Below are 19,581 nucleotides of genomic sequence, written 5' to 3' on the forward strand. Positions count from 1 at the left end.
CCTCAGGTTACAGCCTTGTTTCGCAGTACTCTGTCTGCAGCCCCCGCGCTGGAGGGAGAGAGCGGCTGAATGGAGGCAAAGGACAATGAATAAAGTAAGGTAACGGATGGGAGGAAGTGCCACATAACTTCTGTGGGATTTTCTGGAGGTAAAATCTCAACATTCCAGGTGTGAGAACAGTAATGCTAGCTGGAGATGCAATTTTTGCCCAATCTTTAAATAGATAAAAATCTGAAAGGTTAGATTTGTGGACAAAGTAGAAAGGATTGAAGAAATGATTCTTATATTGTTCTGCAGTACAAACTGTTCGAGTGGTTTTGCAAGAATCTTGAGATTTGTGATAGTAGCCACATTGTCCCCCTACTTGCAGGGCAGCGTGCCCGAGGCAAGCCTCAACCAGTCCAGGAGCTCTTCCTGGCTGCTGTGTACCTCCTCAGCACATCCTTCAGGGTAGCCATGACAACCACTGCCTGGTCCTGGTGAACAGCTAATGATCTTGTTAACTGCTCAGTGCATCTCCTCTGCTCAACTGGTGTTCGCTGGTTTCTTTTTGGAGGGAGAATTGTGTTGATTTTTCTGAATTGTTATTACTAGTTATGCAGTCTCTTTGATACTGTACCATTTGACAAGATTGCCAACAAGAAATCATCTAGACTAAAGGTGCCTGCAGCAACTGTCATGTTTGGCAAAGCAACAGTGGCTGAATTTCACCAAACTTGTCTATCCTTTTGTAATTAATCTGTCACAAACATTATAGAGTTTTGGTTGGGTTTGAGAGGAAGGAGGAAGCCCACAGCTCCTAGCTGGATACATAAATAGTTGGTTTTTTTTTTCTCTGACCAGCAGGGCTTATTCCCTAAGTAAATTCATCTCTCGCTTTAAAAATTGTTCTGGCAGACTTCTGTCTGTTCCTGCAGATGCTCTTCTTTACAGAGAGAATGTAATCAGTCCTGTTACCACATTTGCTTTTCTCCCCAAGCTTTTATTTTATACACTGATCAGAAGGAATCAGCAGTTTTTCTTGTTTGTGCTTCCCACACCTTTGGTGTTTAGCTTGCATGTAGTCAAGAGTGATCTTTAAAGCAACTAATCTTAGTTTAGTCTCTGTGTGCTGAGGAACTAAGGCAATATATCACAGCTTTATTTTGTAAGTTTTTAAAGACATAAATGAGTTTCTTTATAAAACCCACAATCTTTGGAAGTGTAAAAGACAAGGAAATTATAACCCCTTTTTTCAACCTGTCTGGCGTGCATGAGGTACTAGAATTCAACCCTTGATTGAATTTTTGGCACCTTCCTACATTGAGTCCAATTCTTACTGTTACAAAATTCACAGTACTTCATGTCTGTGAACTCAGTTTGAGTCTGTTGATATGCTGTCTCTCAAAATATCTTGGCTTACAGAGGATGCTTGCCCCTTTTGCATTTTTCGGAAAGCATATGTAATGCACTGAGTAGTTCAGGGTTTGTGGGTGTGAGGGGGCGATGTTGTTCTACTTCCTCTTAGTCATTCCAGCCTTATGCTTGGGGAAAGGCAAGAACTAGAGTTAATCAGTCCTGTATTCTAGCCCATGAATCTTTTTCTTCAAACATTTTTAATACTGGTGTTCCTTCTGCCCGTGTACAGGAGTATATTTGTGCTGGCCACAGGGCAAAGGAATGGGAATGCTGCCCTTAGACTGAGCTGGTTGTGACCTGTTGTGGAAATGTGGTAGGCTGAATTTTAGGACTGCAAAAATTTTACAGAAGATTTCAGAAATTTTGAATGAAGAGGTTTCCTGGGAACTGAACTAGTCGTGACCTCAATGCAAGTACCTACTGAATGACATATATCTGGAATCTCTTTATTATTTTAAGTAATGTGTGGAAAATTTTAGAGGATTTCAGAAATTTTGAATGAAGAGGTTTCCTGGGAACTGAACTAGTCGTGACCTCAATGCAAGTACCTACTGAATGACATATATCTGGAATCTCTTTATTATTTTAAGTAATGTGTGAGGGAAGTGCTAAAAAAAAATAAGAAAAAGAATCATTTAAGTTGTCTCCAAGTAACTTTTAGACCGTGTACAGAATAGTGTCCAGAAGCAAAAGAAGTCCCAGACAAAACAGGCACGTCTCTGTACCCAGAGCAGAGACACCAAAAGAATCATGTAGGAATGTCAAAGTGAGTGGAGTTGGTGTTCAAATAAAGAAGTGTATGTATTTTAGAGTTGGTGTTCAAATAAAGAAGTGTATGTATGTTAGAGACGCCGATTTATATTGAAGTTACGGTGTAAGTCGCCAGATAACATCTGCACAGGTATAACTGTGCAATAATGTCTCATCTGGAGGTACAGTTGTTTCTCAGGTTTTTGAAGCAATACTGCGTTGCTTAGTGTTCCGTTTCTGCTTTGTTTTCCCTGAGAACAGTTGCAAGCAAGGAAAAAAGCTAATATTCTGATAAACCTTGTAATACACAATTGTTTTTCAAGAAGAGGTTATTGCAAGGAGAGTGTTTGTCTATTTGCACTGATCCTTTGATTGCCTGGTAGGAGAGAGTGGTGTTCATGCATCAATTAAGATAAAACAGAAGTTAGACTGGCCTTTAAATGGCAAATTTGTATCTTTGGTCTTAACAGCTGTGTGATTAAGCAAAAGTAATTTTAGCAGCTTTTTTCATCCATATAGGTAGCCAATATATGCAAAATGCATGCAGTAACATTTGAAACTGATGCTTCTTGATTATTTTTTAAAAATGTTGTTCAATGTGGACTTTGACTCCTTTTCAGCTGATGCAGTATTATTTAACTAGATTTCAGTGATGCAGAACAGCTATGACAGACTATTCTGTTGATGATTCTGAGGAAGAGTGTAAAAAGACTGACTTAAAAGTTTGATGATACCCGTGGGAATTGTTTAACTTCCTGGACATAATATTACATAATGTTCAGCTTCTTTTTCTTTGCTTAAAGTATGTTTGTGAGTAGGGTACAGTCAATTTAAGAAAAGCTCTCCGTGCTGTTGCGGAGACAAAACAGAGTGCCCTCGACTCTTACTGAAGAGACATGCTGAGAACACGCTGCACCGTAAGAAGTGCTCAGCTGTTTGTTGGATCAAGACCTGCTGCATGAGGAGGCATAAACCCAAAAGTAATATAGCCTGAAGTAAGGCAGAATCAGAGAAGCAGGAACTGTTATGACTAGAATGATAATTAAGAGCTGGATTCCCAGTTGTCAGTAGAACAGTGTACGCTCGTACCCAAAGTGCAAGAAGAATTGAACTCAAGAATTTACCACAGACATTTCAGATCAGATGGATAAGATGAGACCGTTTTCGCTTTGGCTGGCAAGGATTGATCAAATGTCTGTTCTGTTTTACAGCCTTCTCCCATCTGACTGTCACCCACAGGTCTTCAGTTTGCTTTAAAATATCTTCTCTTGCATTGTACTCATACATTGTGAGACCCAGATTTTGTCAAATACCTTGAGAGTGCTGCCAGCAAAAGGGCCAGTCAATCCTCTGCCTGTACCTGGGTGCTCATTCCCACCTCCATAACTCTATTCCTTTTCCCTGGATGTGTGTTTAGGAAACTTCACTGTGAACTCAGTTTGAGAACCCCTCTAGACTAAAAGCCATGTGCAAGGGGCCGGCGGGTGGGATCTAAATTGTTTGGCTTTAATTCACTCCTACTGGGAGCTTTACTTCTGCACAGATTAACCTCTTGCATTGCCATCAGTGAGATTTAAGCATGTATTTGAAAACCGACTCTGTTGCTTTGTCTTGTAAGAGCATTTCAGTATAAACTTTATTTGTCCCTATCTATGTACTTATTCTATTTTTCTGTCCAACTAAATAATTAAAATTATTATAACTTGATTATTTCAGCTGAGGAGCTTTTCTGCAGCGGTCAGGAAGAAAGATGACTTCGATTTGTATATAATTTGTTGGGGTTTTTTTAGATTCAAATAGTCTAACCTACATGTTAAGCACTTAATTAAGATGTATAAATTTTTTCTCTCCTTCCCCTCTGCAATTACTTAAGCCTGTCTGGCAATAGCACATATAACAAAGATAAGTGATAGAGAACTGAATAGCTGCCTCTGCAACTAAAAGGCTGGGGAAATTTTGATATTTTTTTTTTTAAAACTGAAGTTTATTTTATGGCTCTTGTAACCTTGTCAAGTCTCAAAGTGAGTTCAAACAGTTCTTGATACGGGGCCGGGGGGAAGCTTAGCTATGTGTATAACTGCATCCACAGTGAGCAAGGCAACTTGTTTGCTTAGAGTAGGATGTGAGATTCCCCAAATTTGCAGGCCAGCCATGATGATGCCTTGTGTTCATCCTCAACAAAAGAAAGTTGAACTTCTGCTTATCTATTTCTTTGAGTATCGCAGTGATGTGCTGAATGAAGCCTTATATTTTGTAACATTAGGAGAGATGTGTGTTGTTTTGGGTTTGTTGTTGTTTTTTTTTTTAAATAAAGAAATCTAGAATGCCCAGAATCACAAAGAAAACAGAAATCCAGTTGTTTTCTGTAACAGAAACCTTAACATCCTTAAGTCAAGATCTTATAAATGAACAGGTTAAAAAAATTAATTGCTCTTAAGAAAAGCAATTATTGGGGAAGTTTGTGGTATTTTGATAATGTTTTAGGACCACAAAAAGGTTGACTCTTTTCTTTATGAAATAAACAGTGATGGTCATGGCTCAGCCTGAAGTGTTTTCCATTGGGCAGCAGTGAAATGCTGGATAATTTTATAAGTGTACTGAAATATGTAGTCATCTAGTAATAAGCACAATATGAAGCTGGTGCTTTAGGCTTATATGACTTACCCTGTGCCATTCTTAAATAGAACAAGAGCCTTCGGTGGAGATTTTTTTATATCTTGCAAAGAATCAGAGAAAGATTGATTGGGTAGTCCAGAGAAATGAAGTGATGCCAACATAGAGGAAGGCTTATTAGAAATTGTGAAAAGGGGCATATTTTATTTATATATATATATATATATATATGGAAGCAATTATCAGAAAGGAGATGTGGGACGGGGGAAACAAGGCTGTAGCTACCATATTCCACTAAGAGCCTGTGCTTTTCCCCTGAAGCATGTGTGATGGCTTCACCGGTTCATCTATTTAATAGTCTCAGTGGAAAAATAAATAAAAGGCTGATCCCCAGCTAGGGGACAGGAGGAATCCTAACTAGTGACTGCATCAGTTGCTGCCAAGGCATATATGTGTACCCTGTTGCTTTTTGTATTTTCTCAGCTATAGAATGTGAGTAATAAAGCTTAAATTATGTGTCAGTGTTGTGTGAGTTAATTAATTAATCATAGATAGGTCTTTGAAGACAAAAAGCATGATATAAGTGTTGTATAAGGCTTACTAAAGGTCTCTGTGTCAAGTATACAGAAACCCGTGGTAACTGCAGCCACAGGAGAGCTGGGAAGCATAAGGCGCTTGGGCTGCCTGCATGCAAATTGGCTTCAGTCGAGCAACAGAATAGCACATTCACACAAATTTGTCCCATGTTGACAAGCCCTGCTGACTGGCACTACGTGTAAATGCTTCTGGACTAAAGCTTTTAGTTTTGTGCTGCCTAAAATACTGCTTCAACAATCTTTGCTTTGTTATGTTTTAGAGGTACTTTAAGCGCCAAAGAAACGGAACTGAAACGCAAGCTCTCTTGGCTTGGTACCGCTGACCCAAGACACTTGGCAGCAGTGGGTAGGATGCCAAGGTAGTGTGAAATTTAAAGGAAAAATAGAAGGATGGAAACATTACGTACCCAGCTCCAGGAGCTGGAATCTTAATGTCAGTAGTTGTGTGATGAGCTAAACTGGGATAGAGTGAGAACTGTTGCTTACTGAGGCAGTTTAGCAAAGCTTGGAGGACTATTCAAAAGCCTTATTGCTAATCTTTTTTTTCTATTTAGGTTACTTTCTTATTTCCCCTGTTGAATCTTTCTTACTGGTGTATACAGTAACTTTATCTTCTAAAGATCTCTGAGCAGGTGGTGTCTCCTAGCTAGCATAACTAACCAACTTTTGGCCGTTATTTACTAACAAAAGGGATTTAACTTGATAACTAAGACATGATTTATTTTTCTTTCAGAGAGTTTTTGGCTGCTTGCCATGTGTTTTGCAACTGAGCAACATCATGGTAGATTTCGTTTGTCAGCGGTGTCAGCAAGCTCTCTTACAGTGCTTGAAATAGTTTTTACCAGTTTGGGGCTTAGATTGATTTAGATGAATAAGTTGCATGTTATTGGAAGGTCGAATAAAAGAAATACGGGTTTGTAAGTCTCCTTGATTAAAAACTAGAGGAATACTAGAGAAATTCCAGATCAGCATTGCTTAACAAACAACAACAAAAGCAGAATTAAAATGTTCAAGTAGGACAGGCATTGCTATGTCTTTGAGGTCTAACAAAACATAGAAGCTACATTTTGTTAATCTATTGCTGAAAGCTTTCAAAAGCATAAATTCACATAATAAAGTAGGTAATTTTTTTTTAAAATGGGTCATTACTTCAGTATATGTTTTAGTTTCTCCTCCAGATAACTGAATTGTGCATTGAACTCCATAACTAGGGTTGTTTTTCCACACAGCTTTAAAACTAAAAGCCTACTATTCCCTTTTCTCTCGAGTTGAATCTTTTATTACTTTCACAAGGTTAACTTCTTTTCTCTAAAATTTATCTTGCAGATATTAGAATCTCAAGACATGTATTTCCTTGGACTGTTGTCTTTGCTTGTTTTGCAAAGCAAAGCCTTCAAGACAAATTTTCCTGATGAAACTATTGCTGAGCTTTCTGTGAATGTTTACAATCAGCTGCGAGCTGCAAGAGAAGATGAGAATATTCTTTTCTCTCCTCTGAGCATTGCAATAGCCATGGGAATGATAGAGCTTGGAGCCCATGGAACCACTTTGAAGGAAATTCGACATTCCTTGGGTTTTGACAGCTTAAAAAATGGTAAGACCTTTTAGTCATGTTTTACTGGGGGGCTTTTTGTCTTAAAGAAACAGATGGTAATGCCTGAACAACGATGGAAGTAGCCTGGTCATGTCTGTGGGTTATTAATCAGTAGGCTTCTTGGCTTGCTGGTTGATGGCCTGAGCCTGCTGAAGCATGCTTCAGGGGATTCTGCATGAGCTGAGAGATGCTAACATACAATCCTGGCTTGGGCACCTGAATCTTAAGCAATTTTAGGGATTATAATGAAACCCAGAGAGGAAAGCAGTAGTTTTAGCAATATTGTTTTATAAGAAAGTACGAAAATCTTTGCAGTTTAACTGGGAATGTCTCTTACGTTGACAAAACTTGTTTGGCTCTTGTGGGTACAACCTCTAGGTTTGTTATCCTAATTCTGTCATTAAAGTTCTGTCTCCATTGCATAATGTCATGTACAAATACACAAGCTAATTTAGGAAATATAAGCATCTTGGCTGTTTCAGCACGATACAGCATGTGTTCCCATCAGCCTTTCTAAGAAAAAGGATGTGTTTCTTTAGCAGAGAACAATATTACCCCACCATCCCCTTCGTAGTATGGGATGAGCCAAGTCATGTGTCTGGATGTAGTGCTGTGCTGTGGAGTGCAAGGAACTGTTAATATGACTGCAAATGAAGGGCATAAGTGAATGGCAAAAAAGACTTTGAAGAGGCAATTTCTATGAATTTTGATGTCAAAGTAATTGGCTTTGAAACCAGAATGAAATTTCTTATTCATATAACGTACTGGACTTTAAGCCTTCGGTGAAAGCATCTTGGGGAGGAATTTCTGAATACAGTGTTCAAAACATGTTCAACAGAAGCACTGCACAGGTGATGCCTCTCTGTGGAGACTAAGCACATATTTAGTTCTACAGTTTGTCACTAAAACATTGATAAATTATCCCTTGAGTATAATTGAAGAAGTTAGGCAGTTGATTTGAGCTAGGTCATGCGCTGTTCTTGCAGGAGTAGTATTCAGTGTAAGTACTCCAATGATTTCTGCTTGGGATATAGCATTGCATTCGATTTTTAAGGTTTTGTTTGGGTTTTTTAAAATAACCAATTTCAGGTTCAGGTAGATGATACAACAGTACAAGCTTCCTATTTTAAAGGAGACTATTTTAATCCTACTCAGGATTCCTCATTACCCAAGCAAATGACTCTGTACTATCCCACGCAAGATCCTGGGAAATTCTAGAGTTTTCTTTTGCAGAGAGAATTCTATGGAGAACTACTTAGCTTCAAAACTTAAAATTCACCTTTTCTTAAACAACTGGTTTTCAGGGTGTAACAAAAATTCTGTTAGAGATTTGTGGTGGCAAGACATAAAAGTGTGCCTTATAAGAATTTAATTACTCTCTTGTTGTTAAAAAGGATTATCATTGATAGGTTTGTCTGTGACGGGATCCAAATATCTTGTTAATTATGCTAATTATAGGTAGTAGAAAAAAATAAGCTCTAAATAATATGTTCTGCCTTGTAGATTGTTCTTTCAGATCTGAAGGTGTGTGTAGGTTTAGAAACAAGTTTGTTGTTTTTTTTTTAAAAAGGGACTCTCTTTTGCTTGCATAAAATGTCTTTGTGAATTTCCAGCAGAAAAAAAACTTGGAATAACTTTCTTTTCTGAAACACTGAATCTGTTTTTCTTTCCTCAGGTGAAGAATTTACCTTCTTGAAGGACCTGTCTGATATGGCAACTACTGAAGAAAGTCATTATGTTCTGAATATTGCTAACGCTCTCTATGTGCAGAACGGCTTTCATATCAGTGACAAATTTCTGCAGCTGATGAAAAAATACTTTAAAGCTGAAGTCGAGAATGTAGACTTCACCCAAAGTGCAGCTGTAGCCACCCACATCAACAAGTGGGTGGAGAATCATACAAATAGTAAGTCCACATGATTCTTTTATATACTTCCTGCAGTAAGTGTTTATGTTTCCAGAGTTGTACAGTGTTGGTGAATTGTTGCCTTGCCTCTTATCTGTTCCATTTTAGAATAAAGTATTTTTTTTCTCTTAAAAAGAATTCTAGTGTCAGCTCTTTGTGAAATTAATTTTCTTGTGCAGGAGTCATCTGTCTTAAGTATCTTAAGTAATATTAGCTGTTGCTAATCATATGGTAGTATCTGTCTGAATATTTTTCCCAGTCTTACCCTCTTAAAGTACCTGCAACATTTATTGAAGGAGAATGTTTTGATGGTTGGTATTTGAATAGCATTTTAATACTGATTTCAGTATTAAAAACAAAACAGGTAAGTACTATTCCTATCTGCAGAGAAGTTGTCCACAAAGTGGTTATTGGCCTCTGTGTTAGTTGTGTGGAGTGTCACTAGTTCTGTGAGGAACTCATAGTTACAAGGTATTGAGAAACAGAATACTAAGCAATACAAAAGATAATTTTCAGCCACGATATCAAACCCTGTATTTTAGTCTGTTCTAATGTGAGGAAACTAGATAGCATTTGAGAGAGCAGTTGATTTTAGACAGACTGTCAACAGAGTTTCACAACAAAAACTTGCAGTAGGGGAGTAAGCAAAAGATTACTGATGTAAATATGCATATTCAGATCCGCATGGTGTGGTGCTTGCTTTGCTTGTGGAAACCCAAAGCTGTGACACTTTCTGAATACATGCAGAGTCTCAAGTTATGGGAGTGAAGTTAGTCCCCCGTGGTCGGGATCAAAGCATAATCTCATTCTAGTTCATCTGGCACACTCTGGAGGCTGATATTTTAAGAGTAATTCAACAGGGGTCTGGCTCTAACATCAGTTGTACCATCGTAAATTTGAAGGTGTCGGAATTTCCTGTAAAGAATTAACACATCACTGTGTAGTCTGAGCATTTAAGAATCCATTCTGAACATTTAAGAATCCATAATGCTTCATGGAAATGTATGGCACCAAAGCTGAAAAACACCTCATATAATGCTTTTACTCCATTTCAGAAATGATCTGTTTTTTTCCAAGGGAAAATAGCAGCTATTATATTCATAATAAATTCTGCCCTTTATCTCAAGCTACAGAAATAAGGGAATGTAAGTGATGCAGTAGATTGCAGAGTATTTTCAGCAAAGCGTGGTGTCTGTCTGAAGGAAAAGTAAAATTCTCCTTCTTTTGGAGAGAACAGCAAGTTCTCCTGCTTAACACCTGCCACGTGTGCTGACCGAGCTGATAACCATTGCCCTGGCAGGAGCTGTGCAGAGCTAACAAAGGCAGCTGTGGGGCTCTCAGCAGTAGGTTGCGATAGTAACAGTCCCTCAGCCCAGTCTATGACCACTAGATCTCGTTCTCTCCTGCCTGCCAGCTCTGACGGAGGAGCCTTATTTTCTCATTAGGAAAGGGGTACAAGACAGGCAGGTTTCCAATTCCAGCATGTTAAGCTTGATGGGATGCTCAGAGCAGAAAACATAACTGTCAAGGTTTCTCTGGCCAGAAAAATTCTTAGTGTTACATTAGTGCGTTAACAAGATGTGGCTATGAAATTTAAGGACATATGATGTACCAAATAGAAATGGAAAAACTGGAAGTGTACTCCTTAATTTTTTCTTTTTTTTCCAACACGGAGAGTGAATATGGCAGTATGGCTAACATCTCATTTCTAAGAATGTTCTAGATAAAATGAAGTACAAACAGCAACCCAGAAGAAGTACTGCCCCATGATACAGATTTCACACCAGGTAGTCAGTGTCATATGCTCCAGAAAGCAAAACTAATCTGTATTTTAAACCATGGATTAAGAAATAATAATGGGGAATGTGTTTATTTTAACACCTCATATTACAATGTCAGTTAAAAATAGAAGTGAGCAAGAAAGCTATTGGAAGTAGGCTGTAATTGGTCAAGAAAAGTGACAAACCTGGTCAGTGCACCAAATTTAATAAACTTGAAATTATTCTGCTGAAAAACAGGCCGTTTAAGATGAGCTAAAGCAGGTAACAGACTGTTTTCTGATGATGTAAATGACTTATTGAGGAGTAGGAGCAAAGCAGCTGCCACGCTCAGCTGACATACCTCCCATGAATAGAGCAGATGCTAGATGTGTTTTTTTTTCTCTTGCTTTTCAAGAGCTAATGTCAGTGGAACAAATGCTGTGAATTTATGGGTTTGGGGTTTTTTCTATGATTAGTCCTTACCTTGAAGTCAGTAGTACATTACTGAAACTGAATGCTTCCTTCAGAATTGGCCCAGGTGAAGTTCCAATGGGTATACTTATACACTTTAAGGACCTGTTTAAGTGCTTCTTTGGGTTGGAGCCAAAGTTTGTAGAATTTCTGACCTTAAGACGATAAAGCTGAATTGTATTATAGCACCAATGTAAATATTTCTTATGTGACCCCTTTTTCCACCTGGTTTCACTGTGGGGTATGTTTAAGTAGTGATGAAGAAACAGTTGACTAACATGTACTCCATGGAAGAGTTTATGCACCTACACTGTGATTTAGGTTTACAAAACACTGGCAGTTTAATTTGAGATTTAATGGAACATCTGAATTGGAAATTACAGCTTTTTATTTTCTTGCATTTTTCAAGCTGTCTTAAGTTTTGATTTAATGCTCAATTTGACATACAGACTGACAGTTGGGTGTTTTTTTTTTTTCTTAGATATGATCAAAGATTTTGTGTCATCAAGAGATTTTGGTGCTCTAACTCATTTGGCTCTCATCAACGCAATCTACTTTAAAGGCAGTTGGAAATCACAGTTCAGACCTGAAAATACAAGAACTTTTTCATTTACTAAAGATGATGAAAGTGAAGTGCAGATTCCAATGATGTACCAGCAGGGAGAGTTTTACTATGGTGAGTTGGAGCTTTAGCAACTTAAAGCTAATAATTCTTCCCTTAATAGTTTTGTTGCAGTAATATTCATTTGTATTGTTGTTTGTTCCTTCACCTAGAATTTTAAATGTGGTGTTTGCCCAATGAAGGGAATCTGATTTTGATGTCTTTTTGTAATATGCTTGCTTGTGTATTATAACTGGATGGCAACATTTATAATGACCTCTCTCTTGATTACTTTTTTAGATATGTGTTTGGTGCCACATGATGGATTTCAGAATGTTTATCCATTCTATCTATATTAACAGTCCTTGAGCTAATCATGCTCTCACTAAAATGTTTTTCTTGTGCTGTGCTAAATATTAAAATGGATAATGTTTGCTCATTATTGTTGTAATATCCTCAGAAAGGTAAAATAGGGGTTCTTTGAACAGCAGTCCTCCTTTATCTTGAGCTTGAATTCCAGGTGGGTTCTACAGCATCTAGCATTGGCAGCATTTCACTCAGTCTCATCATTGACAAATTATCTCTCCTGAATAAAAAAAACTTCTGCCCATTTCCATGGAAGTCCTGGCAGCCTTAATAACTTAGTCTTCTCTCTGTCGAACCAATGGAAGTTAGATTATCATAATTCTGAACCTATTACCTACAAACTGTGTGATTGCATAAGCTTCTTTTCTTTAAGAAAGCAGATATAAGCCTCAAATCCTATAATGAAAAGCCAATATATATTTCATCCAGAACAGAATAGAAAGGGCCATTGTTAGTTCCAGCATCTAGTAAATACTGCCTAGTATTAGCCTTCTATTTTCCCCTATCTCCAGTGAAGACAAAAGAAAATACTTCTAATAGCTTATGGTGGTGTTGTGTTTTTTTCTTTTGTAGGAGAGTTCAGCGATGGCTCCAATGAAGCAGGTGGTATCTATCAAGTTCTGGAAATACCATATGAGGGAGATGAGATGAGTATGATGATCGTTCTCTCCAGACAGGAAGTTCCACTGGCCACATTGGAACCGCTGGTCAAAGCCTCGTTGATTAATGAATGGGCGAATTCTGTAAAGAAGCAAAAAGTGGAAGTGTATTTACCAAGGTGAGAATATGCTCTCATGTCATTAGAAGCTGAAAAGCTGCATTCAAATTGATTGGAGTAGCAGAGTAGGTAAAACCTGAACATCTTGATCAAGTCTGCAGTTATAGAGCACCCACATGAAGGCTGCTTTGACAAGGAAGCCCAGGGGGTGTGCAGTGCAGAATGATGGTGGTTTGAGCAGCAGATGAGCACTGCATTTGCATGTCTTTATGCGAGCTCCAGAAAGGAGAATTGTATCATCAGGAATATATCCAGCCTGAATGATGCTCAGGGTATTACAGAACTCATTATGGGTAAGTTCCATTTAGACAGGAGCCATAGAAATATTGCAAGTCTGAATTAACCAAAGCTAAAAAAGTTTCATTTAGGTCCTAATTAGATTTCTACGTGCTGCTAATTTAAAAAGTCCTAATGGTGTGTGTCTGTGTAGATACAAATGGTTGAGTGTTGAGGGGTAATTCCAGTCAATTTGTGTCTCTTGTCTTTTTTTTTTCTTAGTTGTAATAAGTGCTGGTTTCTTTTTCCTTAGAGGAGCAATAGAATAACAAGACGTTACAACCACAAAGGATGACACTTCAGTTGGTTCATTTGTAGACATAAGTTGTGTGTGCTCAGCGGTGTATTTGCTCACATACACCACTTCGTTATCTTTTCTAGAATTCTATTTCATCTACCTTCCAATATTTTTCATGCTTGCCCTACTCTTGACTTAGTAACAGAGTTGTTTACTACTAAATGTCACTAATAATGTATAGTTGGATCATGGTGTCCTTCAAGTGATTCATAAAGATTTCATTGAAGTGTTTATATAAAAATATGGCACAAGTTTGTTTTGAATCACTTGTTTTCCTTTTGTGGCACTGTGCAGCAGGTACGTGGCAGGAGAAAAAATAAACTGTAGTGAATCCTTTTAATCATTAAAATAGTTCTTTGTTTTCAGATGACTTGGAGGTTTGAGTTTGTTATATTTCACATGTAAAGAGCAGGGCAAGAATCCCTGCAGTTTATCAGCTGCTTTTCCATAGCAAAGACCACTTTCAAGAAGCAAACTGCAGTTGAGCACAATAAACCAAGGCGACCCAGGATGAATAAGGTTGAAAGAGACTGGTGCTGTCAGCGTGCCCTGATTCCCGCTCGAGATGGAATTCCGCTTCTCTTTAAAGCTGTTACGTTTGGAGTCAGAGTGGTGAGGGAACAGCTGCATTTTGGGGCTATTTTTCTCTGTCCCTTAGTAAGTAGCATTTCCTTTGAAGAAGCAGGGAGAGCAGCAAAGAGCTGCATTGCAGGTTTTATGCAAACTGAACCTACTGTACATTATTCCTGGGATATTTTTGTTTGTTTTTCTCTTGGAGCTTCAGGTCCCAGGAGCTTTAGTATTAACAGTCCACTAAGATGCAGAGGAGGGGCCTTTCTCCTAGGCTATAATTCTCCTCCAGGTTTGGGCAAACTGTACCTAGATGCTCATGAGAAGTAAAAGATAAGGATTCTTTGATCCATAAAGCTTTACTTTTATGTGTGGAGCGTTTCACAGCCTGTGTGTCAGGTGCTGAAGTTGAGCATCTTCTCTCAAAGAATTCCTAGAGTGAGAGATGCACAACAGAAATGTCTGTCCCTTCCTTATATACGTATTCTATGAAAACTAGCTTCAAATTTAAGAATCTTAGGTATCTCAAGTTAAATACACGGATGTCATTGAAAACATATAAATTATGTTTGTGACTCGAATTAAGATTATAGAGGTTGTTTTGATATTTGCTTTTAATCAAAAGCAGAGACTCCAGGATTTTCAGATAGCCAGGTTCTCGGATGTGATTTTGAGGCTTAGGATTTGTGTGGTCATAAAATGTACTTATTTATTCCATCCTCAGGCTAGTTGTCATGCCTGTCGCTCTTATCCAAGAACCTTAAATAACTTGGTAAACACTTGTGAATTAAGGCGATACAAAAGCAAAACAGGTACAATCAGGTGCTGATTACCTTCAGTGTTTTCAGATTATAAAAGATAACTATCATGAGCTTGAAATTCCATATGCTAATACTGCAGTTTCCTTACAAAGATTCCAAAGATTTATTGCACGCTCCCAAGGTGTTGGATTTCCATTTAGGGATTCAGAGGTGATCTACAGGATTTTATCAATGCTCTAAATAAACACTTCATAAATATTTGATGCTCTGACTCAGAAAGGCATGTTATGAAATGTGGCCTGCAGGCTCTGTCCACTGAGAAATTGAAAGCAGTGGAATAAAATTAAATTTTTATATCCTGAAAGATGCTATCCAATTATAAAGTGAGCATTTTTTAAACTTATACATTTGTAATAGGACCTGAATGACTAGCCAAAACAGAGTTAATCACAACTTTCCAATTTCTGTCTGCATTATCTTTGTGCAAATGAAATTGTGTGTTATTCCTCTTAATAGCAAAGGAGAGATTTGTAGAGAATTGTTAAATTATACTTTCTCATTTTCATTTCCAAATCATTGTTTCCAGCTTAACCCAGACTAAAGTGATCAACATTTTAATCCACTTTTTGCATAGGGGTGAAACAGACCATGAATCTAATTTACAAAGCTGTCTGTCTAACAAATTATTTGAAAAGCATAGGAGGAAGTAGTACCTAATAACAGTGCTACTGTCTGCAGATCTCCTCTTAAGGATTGTTCCAATGTGCTCGGCTCACTATAATGACCTTCTTGCTTTTTTGTACATTTAAAATATCTTTAAAATGCCTTAGACAGCATTCAACTGATAAGTTCTTTTATCTGGAAGTTGTTTCCTCTCCAAAAAAAAACAACAAAACAACCAAAACCTATCCCAAATGAAAAAAAAACCCAGACATTCTCTCTTCTTTTAACATGCTCTCTTGGGTCCCCTTTGTCCCTTTTCATGAGGAATAGGCCAGTGCTGATCTTGTGGTACAGTCATGGAAGAGGCACAAAATTGTCCCACTGAAATACGCTGTTAGCCAACTTCTGCAGCCTGTATTTAGCCCTGGATAGAAGGACCTTCCCAGAGAAAGAACCATCATCTGTCTTCACCTGATCAGAGCAGCTGTATGAGTTTTCTTTGGTTTGTTTTTTGCTGTTAGTGGGGTTGTTTTTTGGTGTTTGCTTGTTGGTTTTCAGGCTATTAAATCACGCAGGCTAGTTCTAGCACCTCAGGACAACCTAGCTGAAATTCCACCCAAAATGTTGGAATTGGTATCATCTGGCAGCTTTGTTCTGCAGGCTGCTTACTAGGGTAAAATGTGATTCGAATCCTGAGGGCCTGTCCTCCAAACAAGAATATTGTACATTTCAAGCAATGGAGCCATTCCTTTTTGTTCTGCAAAGTATAATACATTAGAACCAATCTGAAAACCTGGAATTTCTTGCTTTCTCTCATGCAGAACTCTTAGTAATTTTTGAAATTATAGCCTTAGGGATGAATCACACTCTGTTCTAGTTCACTTCTTGGTTGTATAACTAGAGAGTGTACCTTAATCCTTCTTGGTTCTGTGGATCCTGAGCATCTAAGGACTTCACAAAAAATTCAGCATTTCAGAAGGGTTGCACAGCATCGTACAAGATGAAGCCATGTTTTCTTCTCTCTTGAAAGTCTGTAAAATAGAAGAAAGATGGCTTCATGTGGTATGCTGAAGTTAATGCTCTACTCAAAATGTGAAGGTTCAGATACATAACTAAGGAGACTATTGGTGACGTAAATGCATCATTTTAATCTAATGCCTGTATAAATTTTAAATTTCATTAAAACGTCATCATTCTCTGCTAAACTTTCCAGAGACCTGTGTAATAGTTTCTCAGTCTAATTCCACTTCCTAAGCATTTTACTACATCCTTAATTTCATGTGAAAGAGATTCAGAGGCAGTGGAAATCAAGGGAAGTATTTTTGTTCAGCTATTTGGGCTGCATTTGACATGTAGGAAAGTAAAGAGACTTTACAGATGAGCATTGTAAAAATAAATACAGAGCTAACTCCCATCTTCACTTCTCGTTGACTTTGGCTAATGGCTGATGGGCAGTCAGTATCTTTAATTTATTTTGGCTCAGTACTTTTGAAGGAGGTCTGTAGAACATAGATCCATGATGTGTGTTGGTGAACCTTCTAGAACTACTTAACTACCAAAGGTTTCCTGTTGGCTCAACAGACCAGTCTTTTTGTTCTAGTCCTATGGTGAAAATACCTCATATTTTCTTCAATGTCTGAGCTTTTTCAGACTTCCCTTCGTGGTTTTTAGTGCTCTTAGTTGCAACTATTCCATGACTTCTGATACAGAAGTATTGAAATTGATTTTTCAATAATATTTTTAGCATCGGAAAGGCCTGAAAGATGGTGGGGGGAAAAAAAATAGGAGCATCTGGTTCATTATATGCGACAAACACTGCAAATAACCATGTGTCAGGGCCAGTATCATGTAGCTCAGCATTTCCGGAGTCTGGAGGTACAGCAAATGCCTGGCTTGGGAAATGAGATTGAATGTCTCTTCTGGGTTCTAGGTTGTCAGCTTTGATTTTGAATACCTACATCACTAAGGAACGCAAAGAAATCCAAACATGACTGGAGGATAACTCATACCAAATGTTTACATCGGTTTGCATTGCTGGAAATTATATTTCAAAGCATAAAGCAGCCCTATTGTTTTTCAGAAGCAGCTAGTTTTGATGAGCTAAAGTATTTGAAATGTCGTTTGTTGCTTGTCTGTAACTTACTGCTCTTCTGCAGGTACTAGGGGAGATACTATTTCAAGTAGTGGTTTAGGATGACTCTTTACCATATGAAAAAACTAAAAGGGGACAAGGGAAGTAATTAATTTTGGTTTTGTAAAAGGGATAGTTTGGTATTTATACCAGCTGATGTAATATTTTTTTTGTTTTTCAGTAACATTTCCCAAAAAAAAAAAAGCATCTTTGGTCATGCTTTCTGAGTCACAATTGATTGCTTAGCAGATACCTGTGTTTTCTGTCTAGTGGTCCAGAGACTTAAACCCACTTAATTTCCATTTATATCTTATAGTGATTCTCTGCAGTTGGAAAAAAACAAAGGTTTTGCAGTTATTTTTTCTATTTGTGACCTCAACTTTTGTTTTTCATGCAGACATTTCTCACGAGTGTCCTATCCTGATACTCTTTACTGGTTTGACGTTGCTACTTAATAGATAATTTATCTTGAAAACTTGATATATTTAATACTAATTGTGGTGAAATAAAAGCCAGAAAAGGAAAAATACACCTTCTTGCCCTCAGGATAAATCACAATTTGTCCTTCTAGCATAGTAACATAGGCTAGAACATGACTTTGCAAGCTAATCCTGAAATCCTGCCAGGTTGTACTCACATGTGCATTTGCTCTAACAGCTATTTGTTTTCCCTGTTCTTTACTCACAATCAAAACCCAATTAAAATTTTGCCACCAGAGTAATTAGAAGCTGAGTGTCATGGTTTGGGCTTTCTATTCATGTTCATAACTGCTGGTCTTTGCTTACACTAAGTAAAAATGGAGCGTGCGTCTTGCCTTCATATTCCTCCTTTGCCAACAGCTGTCTATGAAATTTGTGCTGTCCTTTGCCTTATTTGAAATTCTGTTCTGGTACATCTACAATTAAATTCAGTTTTTATAGTATTAAAAAAAAATTGTATAAAAAGTAAGCATTTACATTAGCTACTGCATAATTTTGCACTGAGGTTTTATGGTCAGGGACTCTACAGAGGATTAGCATATTTTTAATTGCTTCTGCATTAGGGGGAAAAGAAAAACAACTGTGAGAGTAAACTAATTTGTTTGTAAGCATTTGTGTAGAAGGTGTCACTATGCTGTACTATTGGTGCTGAATCTCCTACTTTACATTATTTATTTCTGCGCTTCAACTGTCATTACCTAGAAATTTTAACCTCCTGGTAAGAGTAAGTGCTGCTTCCATTCTGGGCTTTTTGTAATTTTCTCTTCTGTTCTGCAGGTTCACAGTAGAACAGGAAATTGATCTGAAGGATGTCTGGAGAGGTCTCGGAATTACAGAGCTGTTCAGCAGCAGCGCTGACCTCACTGCCATGTCTGGTAAGAGGTTCTTGTATTGTCTCGCAAGGCTTATATGGAAGCACCAAAATCACCTAAAGGTAACCAAGAAGATCTTCAAAGAGATTTTTATGGAGAAAAAAACCCCAACCTTCTAGCAATTTTCTGAGCCTTTGGGATTTTTGTGTGCTCACTGTAGGAGCAGTTTGGGGCAGGGGAGAAATCCATCAGGTGGGAGGAATTTTTGGCCTGGGAAGGTTCACTCTTGAGTATTTCAGAATTGGATCACATTAGAACCGTAGAGAAAGTGTGATACTGTGCAAGAGGCAGATCCACCATAGAGCAATGTATGGCTTTGGTGCCTTGATGGCAAATGGGATTTGCACATCAAGGGAGTTATCTTTTATCTCTGGAGGCTATTTGTTCACAGCATTAAGAGCATTAAGCTGTTGTACAATTAGTCATCTCCCCAGATCCCTGCTGTATAGAAACAGCACAGGAAAGAAAGAGTTCTGAGGTAAAAGGAATTTAATCACAAATGGTGCTTGCCTGTTTCAATATGTTGTCAACAATTGCTTTTCAGAAGTTAAAATATCCAATACACTTAGACGTTCAGGTGGAAATGAGATATTTCTGCTTTTAATACCTCCTACAAGGTATTGAAGTGGCACAAAATGGAGATTGAGTCACACTTGCCTGAGAAGTTTCATTTTTTTTGTATCAAAAGTATCCACATG

The 19,581-nt window shown here is 37.9% G+C and overlaps 1 protein-coding gene across 1 annotated transcript in view; it reads left to right on the forward strand.

Moving 5' to 3' along the window:
* Positions 1-19,581, forward strand: part of SERPINI1 (serpin peptidase inhibitor, clade I (neuroserpin), member 1) — a 49,390-nt gene that overhangs the window by 20,227 nt on the left and 9,582 nt on the right. Inside the window, exons 2-6 of the mRNA XM_014938811.1 lie at positions 6,684-6,951; positions 8,627-8,857; positions 11,570-11,764; positions 12,629-12,833; positions 18,789-18,886. Coding sequence (XP_014794297.1) covers positions 6,702-6,951; positions 8,627-8,857; positions 11,570-11,764; positions 12,629-12,833; positions 18,789-18,886 — 979 coding nt within the window. The 5' untranslated portion in view covers positions 6,684-6,701. The remainder of the gene's footprint in view (positions 1-6,683; positions 6,952-8,626; positions 8,858-11,569; positions 11,765-12,628; positions 12,834-18,788; positions 18,887-19,581) is intronic.

The sequence above is a fragment of the Calidris pugnax genome, unplaced genomic scaffold, assembly GCF_001431845.1.
Source record: "Calidris pugnax isolate Ruff unplaced genomic scaffold, ASM143184v1 scaffold52, whole genome shotgun sequence".
NCBI lineage: Eukaryota > Metazoa > Chordata > Aves > Charadriiformes > Scolopacidae > Calidris > Calidris pugnax.